This window comes from Sphaeramia orbicularis, chromosome 16 (assembly GCF_902148855.1).
Source record: "Sphaeramia orbicularis chromosome 16, fSphaOr1.1, whole genome shotgun sequence".
NCBI lineage: Eukaryota > Metazoa > Chordata > Actinopteri > Kurtiformes > Apogonidae > Sphaeramia > Sphaeramia orbicularis.
Window position 1 is genome coordinate 32,668,853 of NC_043972.1, and position 15,262 is coordinate 32,684,114.

General features: G+C 39.4%; 2 protein-coding genes and 1 non-coding gene across 3 annotated transcripts; 2 read left to right on the forward strand and 1 right to left on the reverse strand.

The window, feature by feature from the left end:
- Nucleotides 1–1,690: 1,690 nt before the first annotated feature.
- On the forward strand, nt 1,691–9,452 carry tnxba (tenascin XBa). Its single transcript, XM_030158703.1, has 15 exons — nt 1,691–1,812; nt 2,978–4,356; nt 4,463–4,561; nt 4,710–5,942; nt 6,089–6,211; nt 6,326–6,469; nt 6,573–6,692; nt 6,764–6,919; nt 7,047–7,159; nt 7,249–7,381; nt 7,458–7,609; nt 7,699–7,795; nt 7,890–8,051; nt 8,162–8,325; nt 8,868–9,452. Exons 2-15 carry the CDS (start codon nt 3,114–3,116, stop codon nt 8,964–8,966), a joined length of 4,038 nt encoding a protein of 1,345 aa, XP_030014563.1. The 5' UTR covers nt 1,691–1,812; nt 2,978–3,113; the 3' UTR covers nt 8,967–9,452.
- A 209-nt stretch (nt 9,453–9,661) lies between these two features.
- cyp21a2 (cytochrome P450, family 21, subfamily A, polypeptide 2) lies at nt 9,662–14,922 on the forward strand. Its single transcript, XM_030158704.1, has 12 exons — nt 9,662–9,876; nt 10,012–10,203; nt 10,350–10,439; nt 10,519–10,673; nt 10,840–10,935; nt 11,142–11,252; nt 11,354–11,440; nt 11,644–11,727; nt 11,926–12,039; nt 12,137–12,303; nt 14,356–14,459; nt 14,553–14,922. Exons 1-12 carry the CDS (start codon nt 9,750–9,752, stop codon nt 14,804–14,806), a joined length of 1,581 nt encoding a protein of 526 aa, XP_030014564.1. The 5' UTR covers nt 9,662–9,749; the 3' UTR covers nt 14,807–14,922.
- Nucleotides 13,936–14,008, reverse strand: trnaa-agc (transfer RNA alanine (anticodon AGC)). Its single transcript has one exon. It is a non-coding gene; the product is annotated as a tRNA-Ala (tRNA).
- Nucleotides 14,923–15,262: the final 340 nt, after the last annotated feature.

A 15,262-nucleotide genomic window follows, 5' to 3' on the forward strand; every position in this document is an offset into this window, starting at 1 on the left:
CCCATTTTCATTCACCTTAAATAATCACAATAAGTGTATTATTCCCCAGTTGGCGATCTACTATTGTCTCGTACATCTCTGTCCTGCAGTAGTGCACTGTATGTCAGTTCACTGTCAGTGTCAGAACATGGTGTACCTGCCAAGAACAACATGTTATAGTTTACTGAAGTTGCAACCTATGGAGTCTACACTACAGCCTATGCTTGCAACTAAAATATCTACAGGTAAATATACTTTATACTGTGCGGGTGCTTACATAGCCACACTGGAGTATCTAGGGTGTGCAGATGTAGCTCACTTGAATAAGAAGTGTTGTTTCATACTTTCACCGCTGTTATGCAAAATGTTTTTGCTTGTTCAGTGTATTAAAAATATGCATTTATGTATAGAATCGTACATCTCACAAGTTATGTAAGAACACTATTTAGCATTGATGATGCAAATATCCTGTTTAATATCTGCAGCTATGTATAAAGACTAAAATATATTCTAAAAGCATCATCATAACATAAGTAATTAGACTTATTACTTTGTACTGTTATATACTGTATATATTCTTGTTAAAAAATAGATTTGAATGGTTGTGGTTGTACTTTCATCAGGAGTTAAATTACTTTTCAGTCAGAATAAGAACTTCAAGAACTTCTGCTTTGACTGAAAAAAGGAGCTTGTTTTAGCTTAAAAGTTGATAAGTTAGAAAACGGAAATTTGTACAAAAATAAGTCATTTCTAAAGTTTCCTTCTAATTTTGATGCAATTTTACCTTTGAAAGTTACAAATTGTAAAATATTTTTGGGTTTTTAAAAAGGAGCAATGATTTAAGCTTTTGTTTTTCCTTTCCTGTAAAATTAGGAAAGTGTCACTCGTGCCCTGTTTGCTCGAAACCCTTGATATACTTGTCTTCATGTGGTTTACAAAAGGTGGGATGGTGGGTGGCCAACTGGTCAAAGATGCAGTGCCTTCACAGAGCATTCCTTAAATCTGGTGGATACTTGGTCACTTACATAACTCCCACGTAGTTACATCTCATTACTTCCAACAAACAGCCGATTCATATAGCGAGAGGTTCCTGTCCCCCAGAGTCAGCGCTGAATACCTGCAGTGTTATGCTATGTATTCCAGCTGAATCATGATTCTCAGACCAGGGCTTTATTCAGTCAAAGGTTGCATCTGAGTGTTAGTAATGTCTGGTATAATTCAGGTTACATGTACCAGACACTGAAATAACTGTCATAAGCCACGTCGAGAAAAACATGCATGTAACATGATTCTAGAAACAACACAAAACTATCACTGCAAATATCCTAATAATATTATACACTTCTTGAAAGCAAAAGGTTTCTTAAACTGTAAACTGAGAGGAATTACCTGGTAAAATCTAGGGAACAATGTGCAAAATGTATTTATTATTTATATAAGAACTGATTCAATGCCTTCACCTTGGATCACCTGCATTTGTTAAATCTTCCAGTGAGCTTTATCAAAACCCAACAAAAATGTGTTCTTTTCCTAACAGAATACAAGAAAGTTATTGATTAAAACCAAAATACAAATCTGTGTAAAATGCCACTCTTTTTGTAAGTCTAGTGCAAATATTTTCCATGGTGGTTGAGAGAGTGGGACCACTAGGGGTGGAGGAGGGGGGGTCCTTAAGTAGGAGCAGACTTTATCTCTCTCCTCCTTTTTAGTGGTGGTCCTTTCTCTCACCTCTTTCCTCCAAGATCACATCTAGCAAGACTGTGAGCTTTTTCAATCAGATGGAGGAAGCAGCACAAAGAAAACCATAAAGCTGAGAGCAAAATTATTATTCTGGTAAGTTAATAGTTGTTTTTTAATATATACAATTATTGTGTATTAATTGTGGCTGTTTGATGGTGTAGATTCATTTACTCCATTCTGAAGTCTTTTCAGTACTGCTTCACAATGTGTGTTTGGAGAGTGAGTTTGCCTCTTAAACACTTTGTTTAAGTTGCAGAATAAATCATTAAAATGTCAAACATCAGATTTTGTAGGTGATGGATTTTACATGCAATCAGTTTGTTTCTAATGCAAACTGACCTGAGTGCAGTATCCTCTCTATATTATGACATTTTGTAGTTTATTACAAATCTCACCATATTTTCATTTGATAGAATGACATACCATGTTTGTAAAGTGTGTAATCTTTCATTCAGGCAGTACTGCAGCCAATTAGTCAAGAATAAATGCATGTAAATTGGTTTGCTGCATAGCTAAGCATCCTGATGTGTTTACAAGCTGCATGATTTATTTGATTTTTTTACAGATTTAATGCCATGGCTGGATATTTTTCACTCAGTGGTTTTATGAGTTGTGAGTGTAGGGAATTATGTAACCTCCTGTACAGTGAAAGACATACAGTGTGCCACACTTCTATACAGTGACGCTCTGTTACCTCTGCATCGTCTCTCCAACAGACTCTCTTGACATCCTTCTCAAGTCTCTTTCTTCCTTCCTGCTCAAAATCAGCTAATTTAGATTTTACTTGTTTTGGCAAGCCATTAACTTGTGGCTGTTTGAACACTGCTACATTTTAAGGAGTTTATTTATTTTTCTCCTGTTTTAAAGGTGATTGCAAAAACATGATTTTTGCGTATTTTGTAGGTCCTTTGTGTTGTATTGGCTCTGCCATTTTTGTATGATGCTTACAGTGTAGTTTCCTGTGTTTTGCAATGACCCACAAAAGAAAAAATAAGTATGACTAAATGTTAAATCACTTATCAGTTCTGATGATGGTAAGTACGTCATTCTATTCCTTGCCTTGGCTCTGCTGTTCCTGCTGTTACATACCTTAGGAGCTCCTTAAAGTTGGCCCGTAGAAAGCTGTACAAGGAGGCTTTAATAAGTGAATAAGAACTTTGTGTTAACTTGGCCATGACCCTTTTCAGCATCAAGACTTGACAGAAAATTTACAGTTAAACTCATTCATAACTCAGCTTTTTCATTTTGTCATTTCTAGGAGTGACCTGGGAGAGATCCCCTCAACAACTGTTGGGTGAAATTTACAAGAAGGACTTCATACTTTTACAGTAACATACTGTATATACAGATCCTCTAAAGGCAATACCATCTCTGGCTACTGCCCCTGGCTCAAAATGTTGTTTACTCTAGGACTTTTCCTCCTTCTCACCCCATTTCCCTCCTTTCAAACCCCAACCAATGAGAAGAGAGACTCTGCAGGAAGCGAAGTGACCAAAGCAAATGCTGTTTTCACTCTTTTAAAACCCAAAACCACTGTTACTCTCGCCAAACAGACCGTCCGCCCCACCCTAAAGTCAAACACAGTCAATCAGACAGTTTTACCTACTCCAACCGCCAACCAAAAACCCCCAATGGTCAATGCTTCAGCAACCACCAAAAGCAAGCCCAGCCCAGCAGTAATTCAAACCACTCCGTCAGCACCCGTAAAGGCTGCTGCCACAGCCAGTGGAACCACGACTAACAAAGACAAGCACACAGTTTCAGTCAATCAGACTGTCTCAACAAAATCTACTTCAGCCAGTGAAGTAAAGGCTACCAAAGACAAGCCAGGCCCCACAGTAGGTCCAAATACTAAGTCAGCTGCTGCAAAGTCAGCTTCAGCTAAAAACGTCAAGGACAAACTCCAAACCTCAGTCAGTCAGACTGTTTTGGTAAAATCTTCTTCAACTAGTGATGGGACCGCTGCTAAAGACAAGCCTGCATCCACTGGAGCTCCAAATGTTCAGTCAACAGCTCCAAAATCAGCCTCAGTCAGTGGTGCAAAAACTGGTAAAGACAAACCCCAGCATTCAGTAAATCAGACAGTTTCATCGAAATCACCTTCAACCAGTGATGGGAAGACCGCCAAAGACAAGCCTACCCCCACTGGAGCTCCCAGTGTTCAGTCAGTAGCCACAAAGTCAGCCTCAGCCAGTGGGGCTAAAACCACCAAAAACAAGCCCACCTCCTCTGTCAGTCAGACAGCTGATACAAAGAACACCAGAGACAAGTCTGCCTCCACAGTCGCTCCAACTGTGATGACAACACCCACAAAAGCCCCCACAGTTAGCAGCTCAATGGCTGACAAAAATAAGGCTGCAGCCTCTGCCAATCAGACCACTGTAATCAAGGCTCCTACCATCACAAAAGAAAAGCCTCAACCTGCTCAACCCTTGAAGGTGGTCATCAGCGATGGCTGTGACTCAAGCCGGACCAAGGAGCAGGAGCTGGAGCTGAAACCTGGTTCTCCACTTGTGATGACCCATAAGATCAGTTTGGTGCCTGGTGGCTGCACTGGAGGATGTGAGGCTGAGATGGCTGCGCTGAAAGGACGCGTGGCTTGGCTGGAAAAAGAGATGTCCCTTCTGAAAGACAAATGTATGACTTTTGTCCTATTTATTTTGTGTGTGCATAAGGTTATTATATTTGGCACAAGTTCTGTGAGTTGTGTAGTTAATAAAACTGGCTGTCTTTACCTACCCAGGTCCATGTTCTGCAAATTGTCCATATGAATGTAGTGGCAATGGGGAATGTGAGAAAGGAAAATGTATCTGCCACCAGGGATTCACAGGTCCAGACTGCAGTAAGTGTGCACAAAGAGCTGAGTATGATCAGTACAAATGAAAGGCCACACTGTTATTTGTATATGTGAACATTAGGAATGTATATTTAAAAGTGGGGAAGTAATTTTAATTTGTGATAATTAATATTGTATTCATTTTGCCTTTCAGAAGTCGCCAAAGAAAAGGCCAAGGTAACAGTGGAAACAGTGACCCTGCAGGTGAATAAAGATAGCAACGCTGTCAAAGAAGGCACACAAACTAATAAAGTAGAGAAGACTCTCTTCCACAAAAAAGACCAGAAGAAGGGATCAGAAGCCAAAGAGACTGACACCAAGGCCAAAGTAGGACTTGTGAAGACACAAATAAAGCAAGATGCCTCTGTTAAGAAAAGCACTACCAAAGGCTCTTCAGTTTCCACAAAGACCAGTACTATTGGTAACTTTCTGTTGAAACAAGGAGGACGAAAGCAAGAGGAGGTTCGCACAGGAAAGACTACAGTCTTGACCCCTAAAAAGGTTGTCCAAAAGACTGACATCAAGCTTGTTAAAGAAGAAACTACTGGTAAAGCAACTCCTAAATCTGGTCAACTGAAAGATGAACCTCACACCAATGTAACACAGACCAATGTGAAGAAATTAAACGGCACAGCTAAAATTGTAACCGTTTCTGCTAAAATCATGGGAGCAAACAAAACCAGACCAGGGAAGGAGGTCACAGAGCAGTCCACAACGACTGAAAAGCACACCACTCAGTCATCTGGACAGAAACACCAAAAGAAGATAAAGGTAGATACTGTTAATGTGCAATTGGTGGACAACAGAAACACTGATGATGGCAAGATGGGAAAAGGGAAAGTTATACAGAAGAGTCAGTATATAGTGAACACAACTTTTGTAACCACATCAGATCAGACTAGCACTCAGCAGAACAAAACAACAGTCAGTGGCTCTGGGACCAGCACTAAGAGGACAGGAGGAAGTGGATTAGGTTCTGTCAAGGTTGTAAATGCCTCCTCCTACAGCTTCATTCTCACATGGTCAGCCCCTCAAGGCATGTTCAAGAACTTCACTGTGATCAGAAGAGAGCCCCGAATGGAGGGTGATGAAGATGAACACGAGGAGTTGGAAGAGGAGGACGTATTTAAAGGAGACAAGGCCTCTGTGGCAAAGAACACAACAGAGGTCCAGGTACAGAGTGAAACCAGCAACACAACCACCACTACTGGTAAAGGCTTTGGTTCAAGAGGTAAAGCTGAAACCAAGAGGGTCTCTATGGCGGTCCCTGGCAACACACGGTCAATGGAGTTCAGTAACCTACGAGCAAACACACGCTATGTCCTGTACATGTATGGTACTAGTGCTGACAGAAGATCCAAGATACACAGAGTGACAGCAGTTACAGGTAATTAAAACTAAACTACACACTACCAGGGATGTGATATGTACTGAAAACTACAGCTACATACACTCTCCTCTTTCAGTCTTTTTCCTCACATAGTACCTTTGTGACTTATCTGCAAAATATATTTATTTTCTCTCTTTTTTCAGGCCCAGAACCAGCCACAGAGATGGTTTTCAGCAATGTAACAGAGTCTTCTCTCACTGTGTCCTGGACTAAACCAAAGGCCACATTCACAGGCTTCAGGATCACTTACATAAACATTGTCACAGGTCTGTCACAAGCTACCAATACAATAAGAAATGCACCTAATGGTAATAATAATGTCAGTCCATGTGAGTTTTTAAGCTGGTTTTGAATGTGGTGTGTTCCCATCATCCTTCCAGGGGAAAGCCATTCTCTGACTACAGACTCTGAACAGTCCTATATGGTTCTGCCCCAGCTGTCAGCTGGAACTTCCTATATTATCACTGTAACCACTTTACATGGCAGAGGCCAGAGTGACACTCTCACATCCATTATCACCACGGGTAAAGAAAGTCAAGCACACTGATATGTTTTTAGTTTTTGATAATGGTATGACATTGTCAAGCAACAGTAAATACACTAAATATGATGCTCTCTTTACTTCAGTGCCTGCTCCCCCAACACATCTTCGAGCTGTCAATGTGACAGATACCAAAGCTCTGCTGAAATGGACACCCAGTCTAGGGAAAGTAGATCGCTTTATTGTCAGCTATGAGTCCTCTAAAAGTGAGTACAGCAGCAGGAGCCCAATAACTAATGTCAAAGATCCGTGTCACTAATGATCTGTTTTGCCACAGCTCCTAATGTGACGGTGACAGTGATGCTGTCTGGTAACTCGGTGGAACACCAGCTGCGAGGCCTACAGAGAGGAACACTGTACACAGTCAAAGTCCTGAGCCAGAAGGACAGTCTCCAAAGCACAGCCATTTCAACTACTTTTACTACTGCTAACGGTGAGTGGAGGGGAAATAAAAATCACAATTAGACTGAACAGTTGAAAGATCAGGCTTATTTAACTGCTTCATGCTTAAATACAGTGAGAGTGTAAACTATATGACTGTTTGTTTTTGGGTCCCTCAGCGGTTAAAGCCAGTGAAGTGGGTGCTCGCTATGCAGTGATCGCATGGAGATCTTCCAGTGTTGTTTATCACAGCTACAGACTGACCTACCAGGTGGCAGGAGAGGAGACAAAGGTCAATAATTCAATCATTTCTTTTCTCTACCCTATAAAATATTTACATTGCAGAAAGATTAAATGTGAATTATTGTGTGTATGCATCAGGAAATTATCCTGGACTCCACCACCACTGAGTACAAACTCACTGGACTGTTGCCCATGTCACGCTATATTGTTTTGGTACAAGGTGAAAGAGATGGATACTACACATCTGTTGTCACTACAGAATTTATCACAGGTAATGTCTCTTACAACTTCAGTATACATCATATTACCTTACATTAGCTCTAGCGATGTAATTTTCTTCCTCTTAGGAAAACTGCGTTTCCCCTTTCCGACTGAGTGCTCTCAGGAGCTGCTGAATGGAGCTCTGCACTCAGGAGAGGTCGACATTTACCCCCAAGGAAAAGAAGGACCAGTGGTTAGAGTCTACTGTGACATGGAGACTGATGGAGGCGGCTGGACGGTGAGAGAAACAGCTGAAACTTGACTGAATTTTTCCACGTAAAGAAATAGTAGAAAGTGTTCATTAAAAATCTGATGTGCGATTTCCAGGTTTTCCAAAGGAGAATGAATGGAAAGACAGATTTCTACAGAACCTGGAGTGAATACAGCATTGGTTTTGGAAACATCAGTGAAGAGTTCTGGCTCGGTAGACTTTTTGTTGACATTATTATCATTATTGTAGTTTGTGTCACACAGTAAATGATGCTAAACTGTGCACACTTTCACCTTATGTTCATCAGGAAATGAACTTCTTCACAACCTGACCAGTATTGGCCCTGTCAGTCTGAGAGTGGATATGCGATCTGGAAATGACACAGCTTACGCCCACTATGCAGACTTTTTCATTGACTCAGAGGAGAAACACTATGGGCTGACGCTGTCTGGCTACATAGGAACAGCAGGTGCAGAGTTGGAAAAAAAATCTGTTGTCACCTGCTTGTGTTACACGGATAGAATTACACAGAAAGTACCTGACCATACGCGGTTTAATGCTGCTGTGTGTTTCCGTTAGGTGACTCTATGAGGTATCACAATGGACGTCCATTCTCAACACGCGACAAGGACCCCGATCCTCTGGGGATCCACTGTTCAAAGGCCTATATGGGAGGCTGGTGGTATAAGAACTGCTATAAGACCAACCTCAACGGTCTTTATGGGATCAACAGTAATAATCAGGTACAATCCACTTTCCAAACTGGTGTGACATAGGTAGATAAATGTTTGATGAAATAATAATAATAATAATAATAATAACTTTATTTATATAGCACCTTTTAAAACAAAGTTTACAAAGTGCTTTGACAAACAAATAAAATAAAAGGGCACAACAGCAGGATACAAGATGTAAATAAAAACACTAAAAACACTAAAATAGAAGCAACATAATAGGAGAGATGTGTACAACAATGCAGAAACAAGACACTTCAAATAGATTAAATGAATCAGAATAAAGAGGGCAGGGGTAATGTAACATGATGCTGTTAAATCAATGCAGAAGTAGAGGCGTGAGATAAAACAACATCATGTATGAGAATATAAACCAACAATCAAACAGGATAAGATTCAAATTAAAAAATTTAAAAATTAAAAGGGACAAACATCACATAAAAGCAAGTCTATAAAAGTGTGTTTTAAGAAGTGACTTAAAAGATGCCACTGATTCCGCAAGCCTTATTTCCTCGTAACGTAATAACGTCACCATTTCTGTTCTGATACAGGGAATCGTCTGGATAGACTGGAAGGGTAAAGACTCATCCATTCCTTTTACTGAGATGAAGTTCAGACCATCCAGGTTCTCCCCTGCAACCCATGGCTAAGGACACTTCAGCATCTATCAGTCCTCCACCCAAACAACCCCTACATCTGACAGAAGGCATTTAGAGCTCTAGATGGAGGATGGATCTCACAGTTGCTGCATGTTACTTTCAATCTGAAACAATTTGAGGACAATAATGACAGCTAGTAATACCTTTATTTCAATGCAAATGCACCAGGATTTTTTTTTCTTTTTTTTTGATATTGTGGTTGTTTTTGTTCATCATCGGCTGTTTCTTTAGGAAAGGAGGGGAAATGTTTTATGGAAACTTTTTGTAAAGAGTTCTACTGTTCTGCCTGACCCATTTATCTCAGATCAGTTTTGTTTTGACTCTAATACCGTCTTGTGTAGCACCATGGCATGCCACCTCACTACTACTGTAATTAAATATGCACTGTTTCACCCTATTGGAATAAATGTGGCTAATGTGGGTCTGAAGTGTAGCTTTTTTCTTTTGTACAAGTAAATTAAAACACTCAAATCCTGATGAAAATAAGTTTCTCAATGTTCTTCACTCCCTCGATAACAGAAATGCCTGTATGACTGTGATCTGTTATCATACCCTTCAGCAAATCCCTCCCTTGTTTATCAAACTCAGTCTTATCAGTCTTTTGCTGCATTCTTCTCATCTCTGCATATCTTGACCTAAAAACATTTATTTGTCCTTGACTTAAGCAAAACACTGTACCAAGCTGATGCCAACAGGAGAGTGTCCAAATCTGTATAAATTGGACGAACAGTGTGATGAACAGTTTTCCTATGTGGAAAAGCAAGAAGAAACATAATGGCAACTGAACTATCACTCATCAGTGTGGGAATTGTGTTTGTTGTGTTGCTGCTGCTAAAACCATTGATTTTTGGTCAGAGAGGAAAACCATTACATGAACATCATAATGGAAGTACGTCTAAAGGTAAAAGTGTTGTTTTTTCAACTTGTACTCATTAATGATAACAATTTTTTACTTTAAGACACCACTAGCTTATACACTGTGTTGTTACTTATGCTGTCTCTGTCTTACTTTTTCTTTTCTTACTCTTCTATCTAGTGTCTGAATCTGGACTGTGGCAGCGTCTCTCTCAGTTTCTTCCGTGGTCCTCATCTCCTTCCCTCCCAGGTCCTCCTGGTTTCTTCCTAATAGGCAACATGATGGAGCTGACACACGATCATCTGCCAATTCACCTGACAAATCTGGCTCAACGCTACGGAAGCATCTACCGCCTTAAATGTGGAAACACTAGTAATCATGCCATTTCACATTATGGATGTTTCAGCCCTTTATTTTAATAAATAGTGACCTATTAAAAGAAACAAAACAACACTTTTAAGATTATCTCATTACATATACAATACCTTTTTTTTTTACCCATAAATGTTTGTTTTCAGCTATGGTGGTCCTCAATAGCAGTGAAGTCATAAGAGAAGCACTAGTAAAGAAATGGTCAGACTTTGCTGGGAGACCTGTTTCATACACAGGTGAATAAATCTTTTCCACAGCTGCGTTCGATATGTCACATCATGTCAGAGCATCCTTTTAACTTACCTGTCATTTTAGGTGATATTGTGTCTGGAGGAGGGTGCTCCATCTCTTTGGGGGACTACAATGAGAAGTGGAGGGCACATCGCCGGCTTGTTCATAGTGCTTTGCAACGCTGCTGTCAAAAATCTTTGCATGAAGTAATTGAGAGGCAGGCATTACACCTACGAAAGGTACAAACAAAAAGAAATGTTATAAACCAGTATCAGTGAATGTATGTGGTTTTTTCATAAAGAGTGTTCAGAGCTGTGCAAACCAAATGTTTGGATTTTTTTTTTTTTTTTTTACGTTAACAATTAAAGCTTCATTCTTAACCAAGATTATTCATATTCTGTTGAGGTTTTAATGGATTATGATGGCAGTGCTGTAGATCTCGCCGAAGATTTCACAGTAGCTGCAAGTAATGTCATCACTACTCTGACTTTTGGAAAAGAAGCAAGTATTCTCTCTCTCTTGAATCACACTGTGAAATCTCTGAAAATGTGTCAGCAGAGATGCAAAAATTTTGACAACTTTATAAAGTAATTTTATGTGATTTTGTATTGGTAAATAAGTTTACTCATTATATACTATGACTGATTACAGTATTTTATTGGCAAGATGTGTTTAATCTGTTCCAAATCACACTTTTGCTTTTCCAGTATGATAAAAGTTCAGTGGAGCTGCAGCAGCTCCACAGCTGTCTGAATGAGATAGTTGCTCTGTGGGGATCATCTTGGATTTCTGCTCTGGACTCCTTCCCTCTACTCAGAGTCAGTAAATGTCTGAACATCCATCCTAACTACAGAAAAACAGAGAATAATATTCATTTCCAAAACTGCATTTCACACATTATATGATCTTATTTCTCAAGAAATTACCCAATCCAGTGTTTTCCCGTCTCCTAAAAGAGGTAACCAAGAGAGATGATATTATAAGAGAACACCTAAACAATTACAAGGTTTGTAAAACAAATGCAAAACAATATAAGGATTTACATTTAAAATAGCTTACTGTGTCTATTTAATTAAAATATCTAATCAATTCACATTTATGCTATGTTTGAAATCCCAGTTAATATTTATCCAAGTTTGTATCCACAGCATTTGATAAATTTGTGTGAGTTCCCTCAGTATCAACTTTTATCAGCTGTTATCTGTTTAGTCACAAGACAACAAAAGTGAAGACGCCATCACAGGCTCCCTTCTTCGAGGTATTGACCAACATCAAAACTCAGAGGAGGATGTGGTAAGACATTTTGTATTCCACTGATAACCACAGCAGATCAGTTTGAGATATGTGTTATCCATCTGTTCATATATTATTTATCTTATTTTCTTCAAACGAATCACATGTAGTTCCTGAAATATTGAGATTTTGTTTCACTGGACAACAAGGATTGGAAAAAAATATAGTGCTTCAATATATTCATGTGTTTGTCTACAGCTCCTCACAGATATTCACGTTCACATGGCCACTGTGGATCTTCTCATTGGGGGAACAGAGACTACTGCGGCGTGGTTGAGTTGGACTGTTGCCTTCCTGTTGCACAGACCAGAGGCATGTTAAACTGTGTAGTAACAGTATAAAAGTTGTATTAACACAACCAAAAGTAACCTATCTATTTACAAATATCTCTCTCTTCTTTAATCTTCAGGTGCAGACAGGTGTGTATGAAGAGTTATGTACTGTACTAGAAGGACGATACCCCAAATACAGCGACAAACACAGACTTCCTGTCCTGTGTTCTCTGATCAATGAGGTGCTGAGGCTCAGACCAGTGGCTCCACTGGCGGTACCACACAGAGCCATCAGAGACAGCAGGTCAGAGTTCAAATATGCAGAACTGGCAAAAACACAGAGGGATACAACAGTTTGAAATCAACAGTTTTTTTTCTCCTTTCATTTAGGCTATTTCAACCACATGAATTTGGTTAAAATTTGAGCTTTTAATTTTGTGGCAGTAACATTCTATTCTATTCTATTCTATTCTATTAAAACTGGAATGTTAACACCTAAGCTGCCTATTAGGAGTGGGAATCAAAAACCGGGTCAGACTTAGAACCAGTTCCAATTGATCAGTTCCATCGGAATTGTACACCTCCAGTGTTATCAGTTCTTCTTAACAATACTCTCATTTCCCAGCACAGCGTTTTCTGGTTTTCCCTACATCACGTTGTGGTAGGGTCTGGGTGCACAGACTGCGACGCCAAGTAGGGAAAACCAGAAAACGGGACTTCCACAGTAACTGGCCCATATGCCACTGTTGTGATTAGTCTATCACTCACCAGGAGTGCCACCACTGACCAGTCTGGATCATATCACCCTTTTAAAATCCTCATTCTTTCAGAATATTTACATTTGTTCATTAAACAGTTCAGGAAAATATGATTGTTTCACTTTCTGTTTATGTGACATTGTGAATGATTTGATATGGAAAATAGTCAAACAAACTCCGCTATGACCTCTCCAACTACTTTTTTCCCCACTCAAAAAATCACTCAGGAATCGATAGCAGAATTGATAAGGAATTGGACTGGTGAGCAGAACTGACAGTGGTATTGATATTCATAAAATCCTATCCCTAATAAATTCCCACCCCTACTGCCTATAGTGGCTTTACAGAAATAAGTAGTAATAATTAAGGCATTCTATAGAATATAGAATGCCTTTATTGTTGTTGTACATATCGTCAGCTTCCTGATAAAACCTGCTATGTGACTTTTGGCAAATTTTACAGGAGAAACAAAAAACTGTTTATATAACAGGAAACTGTGACAAAAAAAAAATCTGTTCCTTTAATGTTGGTACTTATGATGGAATGTAAACAACTTTCACAGGAGACTGAAATTTGAAGCTATAATAGGGGAGATAGCAGGTTTTTATTCCCAACTAAAAATGTCACTTAGCAGGTTTTATCAGGAAGCCGACGATATGTATAATGACAATAAAGACATTCTATATTCTATATTCTACTATACAGTATACAGTATAAGTAGGAATTGCAAAAATTTCAGGTGATGCCAAAATTTAAAGAGAAAAAGTAAAAATCAATAAACTAACGCTAAGCACAGCTATTGCAAGCATACTAGATGAGATTAAACTTTCTTGATCCCTGAGGAAATAAGAATATTTTGAAGGATGTGGGCATCGATCCAGCTGCCTATCGCATGCTAGGCGAACGTTCTATTGTTTGAAATTATCACCCTTCTCTTCCGGCGCAGATTTATGACGTAGCAAAAAAATAAATAAATTCTTTAAACTTACATAATAACTCAATAATTACGTGTAAATAATTTACAAAATTGCACAAGTATGCGTAGGTGTTGCAGAAGTTGTAGTTACGCCAAAATTTAAAGAGAAAAAGTAAAAATCAATGAACTAACACAAAGCATAGCTGTTGCAAACATCCTAGATTAGATAAAACTTTCTCTTGGAAATATAAAGAATAATATTTGGAGGATGCGGGCATCGATCCCGCTACCTCTCGCATGCTAAGCGAGCGCTCTACCATTTGAGCTAATCCCCCGTCTGTTCCGGTACTAACTTATGACGTAGAAGGAAGTTGTAGAAGCTGACAACACCGTAACGCAGGAATTGTGTGTTAATACGTGATAAAATTACATTAGTGTGTTTTAATCCAACAAATACTTACAAGTTGTGTTGTCTTGCGTGAGATCCTGGTGTGCAATGAAAACTACATCTAAAATACCATGTACGGTTTGGATTCACCTTTAAACCGAACAGGGACTGGTTTGTCTGAATTTCCACAACAGCCACCGAAGTACACTGTATTTGTGCTGTAATTTTATTTAACTTCACACATTTGTTTCCACATACTGCCAGATAACGCAGCTCTTCCTTGCGCATGCTCAGTATTGCAGGTTATTTCATCCCTAAGGGTACTGTGATCATTCCTAATGTTTTCGGCGCTCATCATGACCCTGCAGTCTGGTCTGAGCCGTACAGCTTCAGACCAGGTACTGTTCCACACTAACTGTTCACTATAGTGCATTCATTTGACTTGGCTCAGCTAGTCTCAAATAAAACAAGTGCTCTATCTGTGTTTTCAGAGCGTTTTGTGGAAGGGGGGAGCTGCTCCACCCGCGCCCTGCTGCCTTTCGGAGGGGGGGCTCGGCTGTGCCTGGGGGAGGCTGTGGCTAAAATGGAGCTCTTTCTGTTCACTGCATACTTGCTCAGAGATTTCCAGTTTATCCTTCCAAACAACAGCGACTCTTTGCCAGACCTGAGAGGAGTCGCCAGTGTTGTGCTGAAGATAAACTCGTACAAAGTTAGAGCAATTCCACGACCAGGATGTAACATTTAACTGTCCTTCAGTCATGTCACTGTCAGATAAGAGTCAAAACTAATGAACTTTAGCCCATAAACACCCAAACAGCCACTGGAGACCAACATCATCTACTGATCTGAAATATTTAATACATGTTGATCCACTCATCCTATCAATATATGTAAATAATTGGTGCAAAATCCAGTTTGTCATCTTTTCATGGTCATCAGATATGATTCATTTGGACGTTCAGAGGATCCGTAGTTACTATGGAAACACGGTCATCTTCTACAGCATTGATTCACCAGTAAAACCCACAGAGTTGGATCAATGACAGTGGATGGAGATACTTGTTTTATGTTCAGTTTGTTGAAAAAGTCACTTTTTCCTCAGTTTTCTCTATTTCTGATGCTATAACAACCAACTTTAACCCTTTCATGCAGGAATTATGAGAACCTTAATCAAGATTTTTTTCCCTGAGTGTTTTCATTT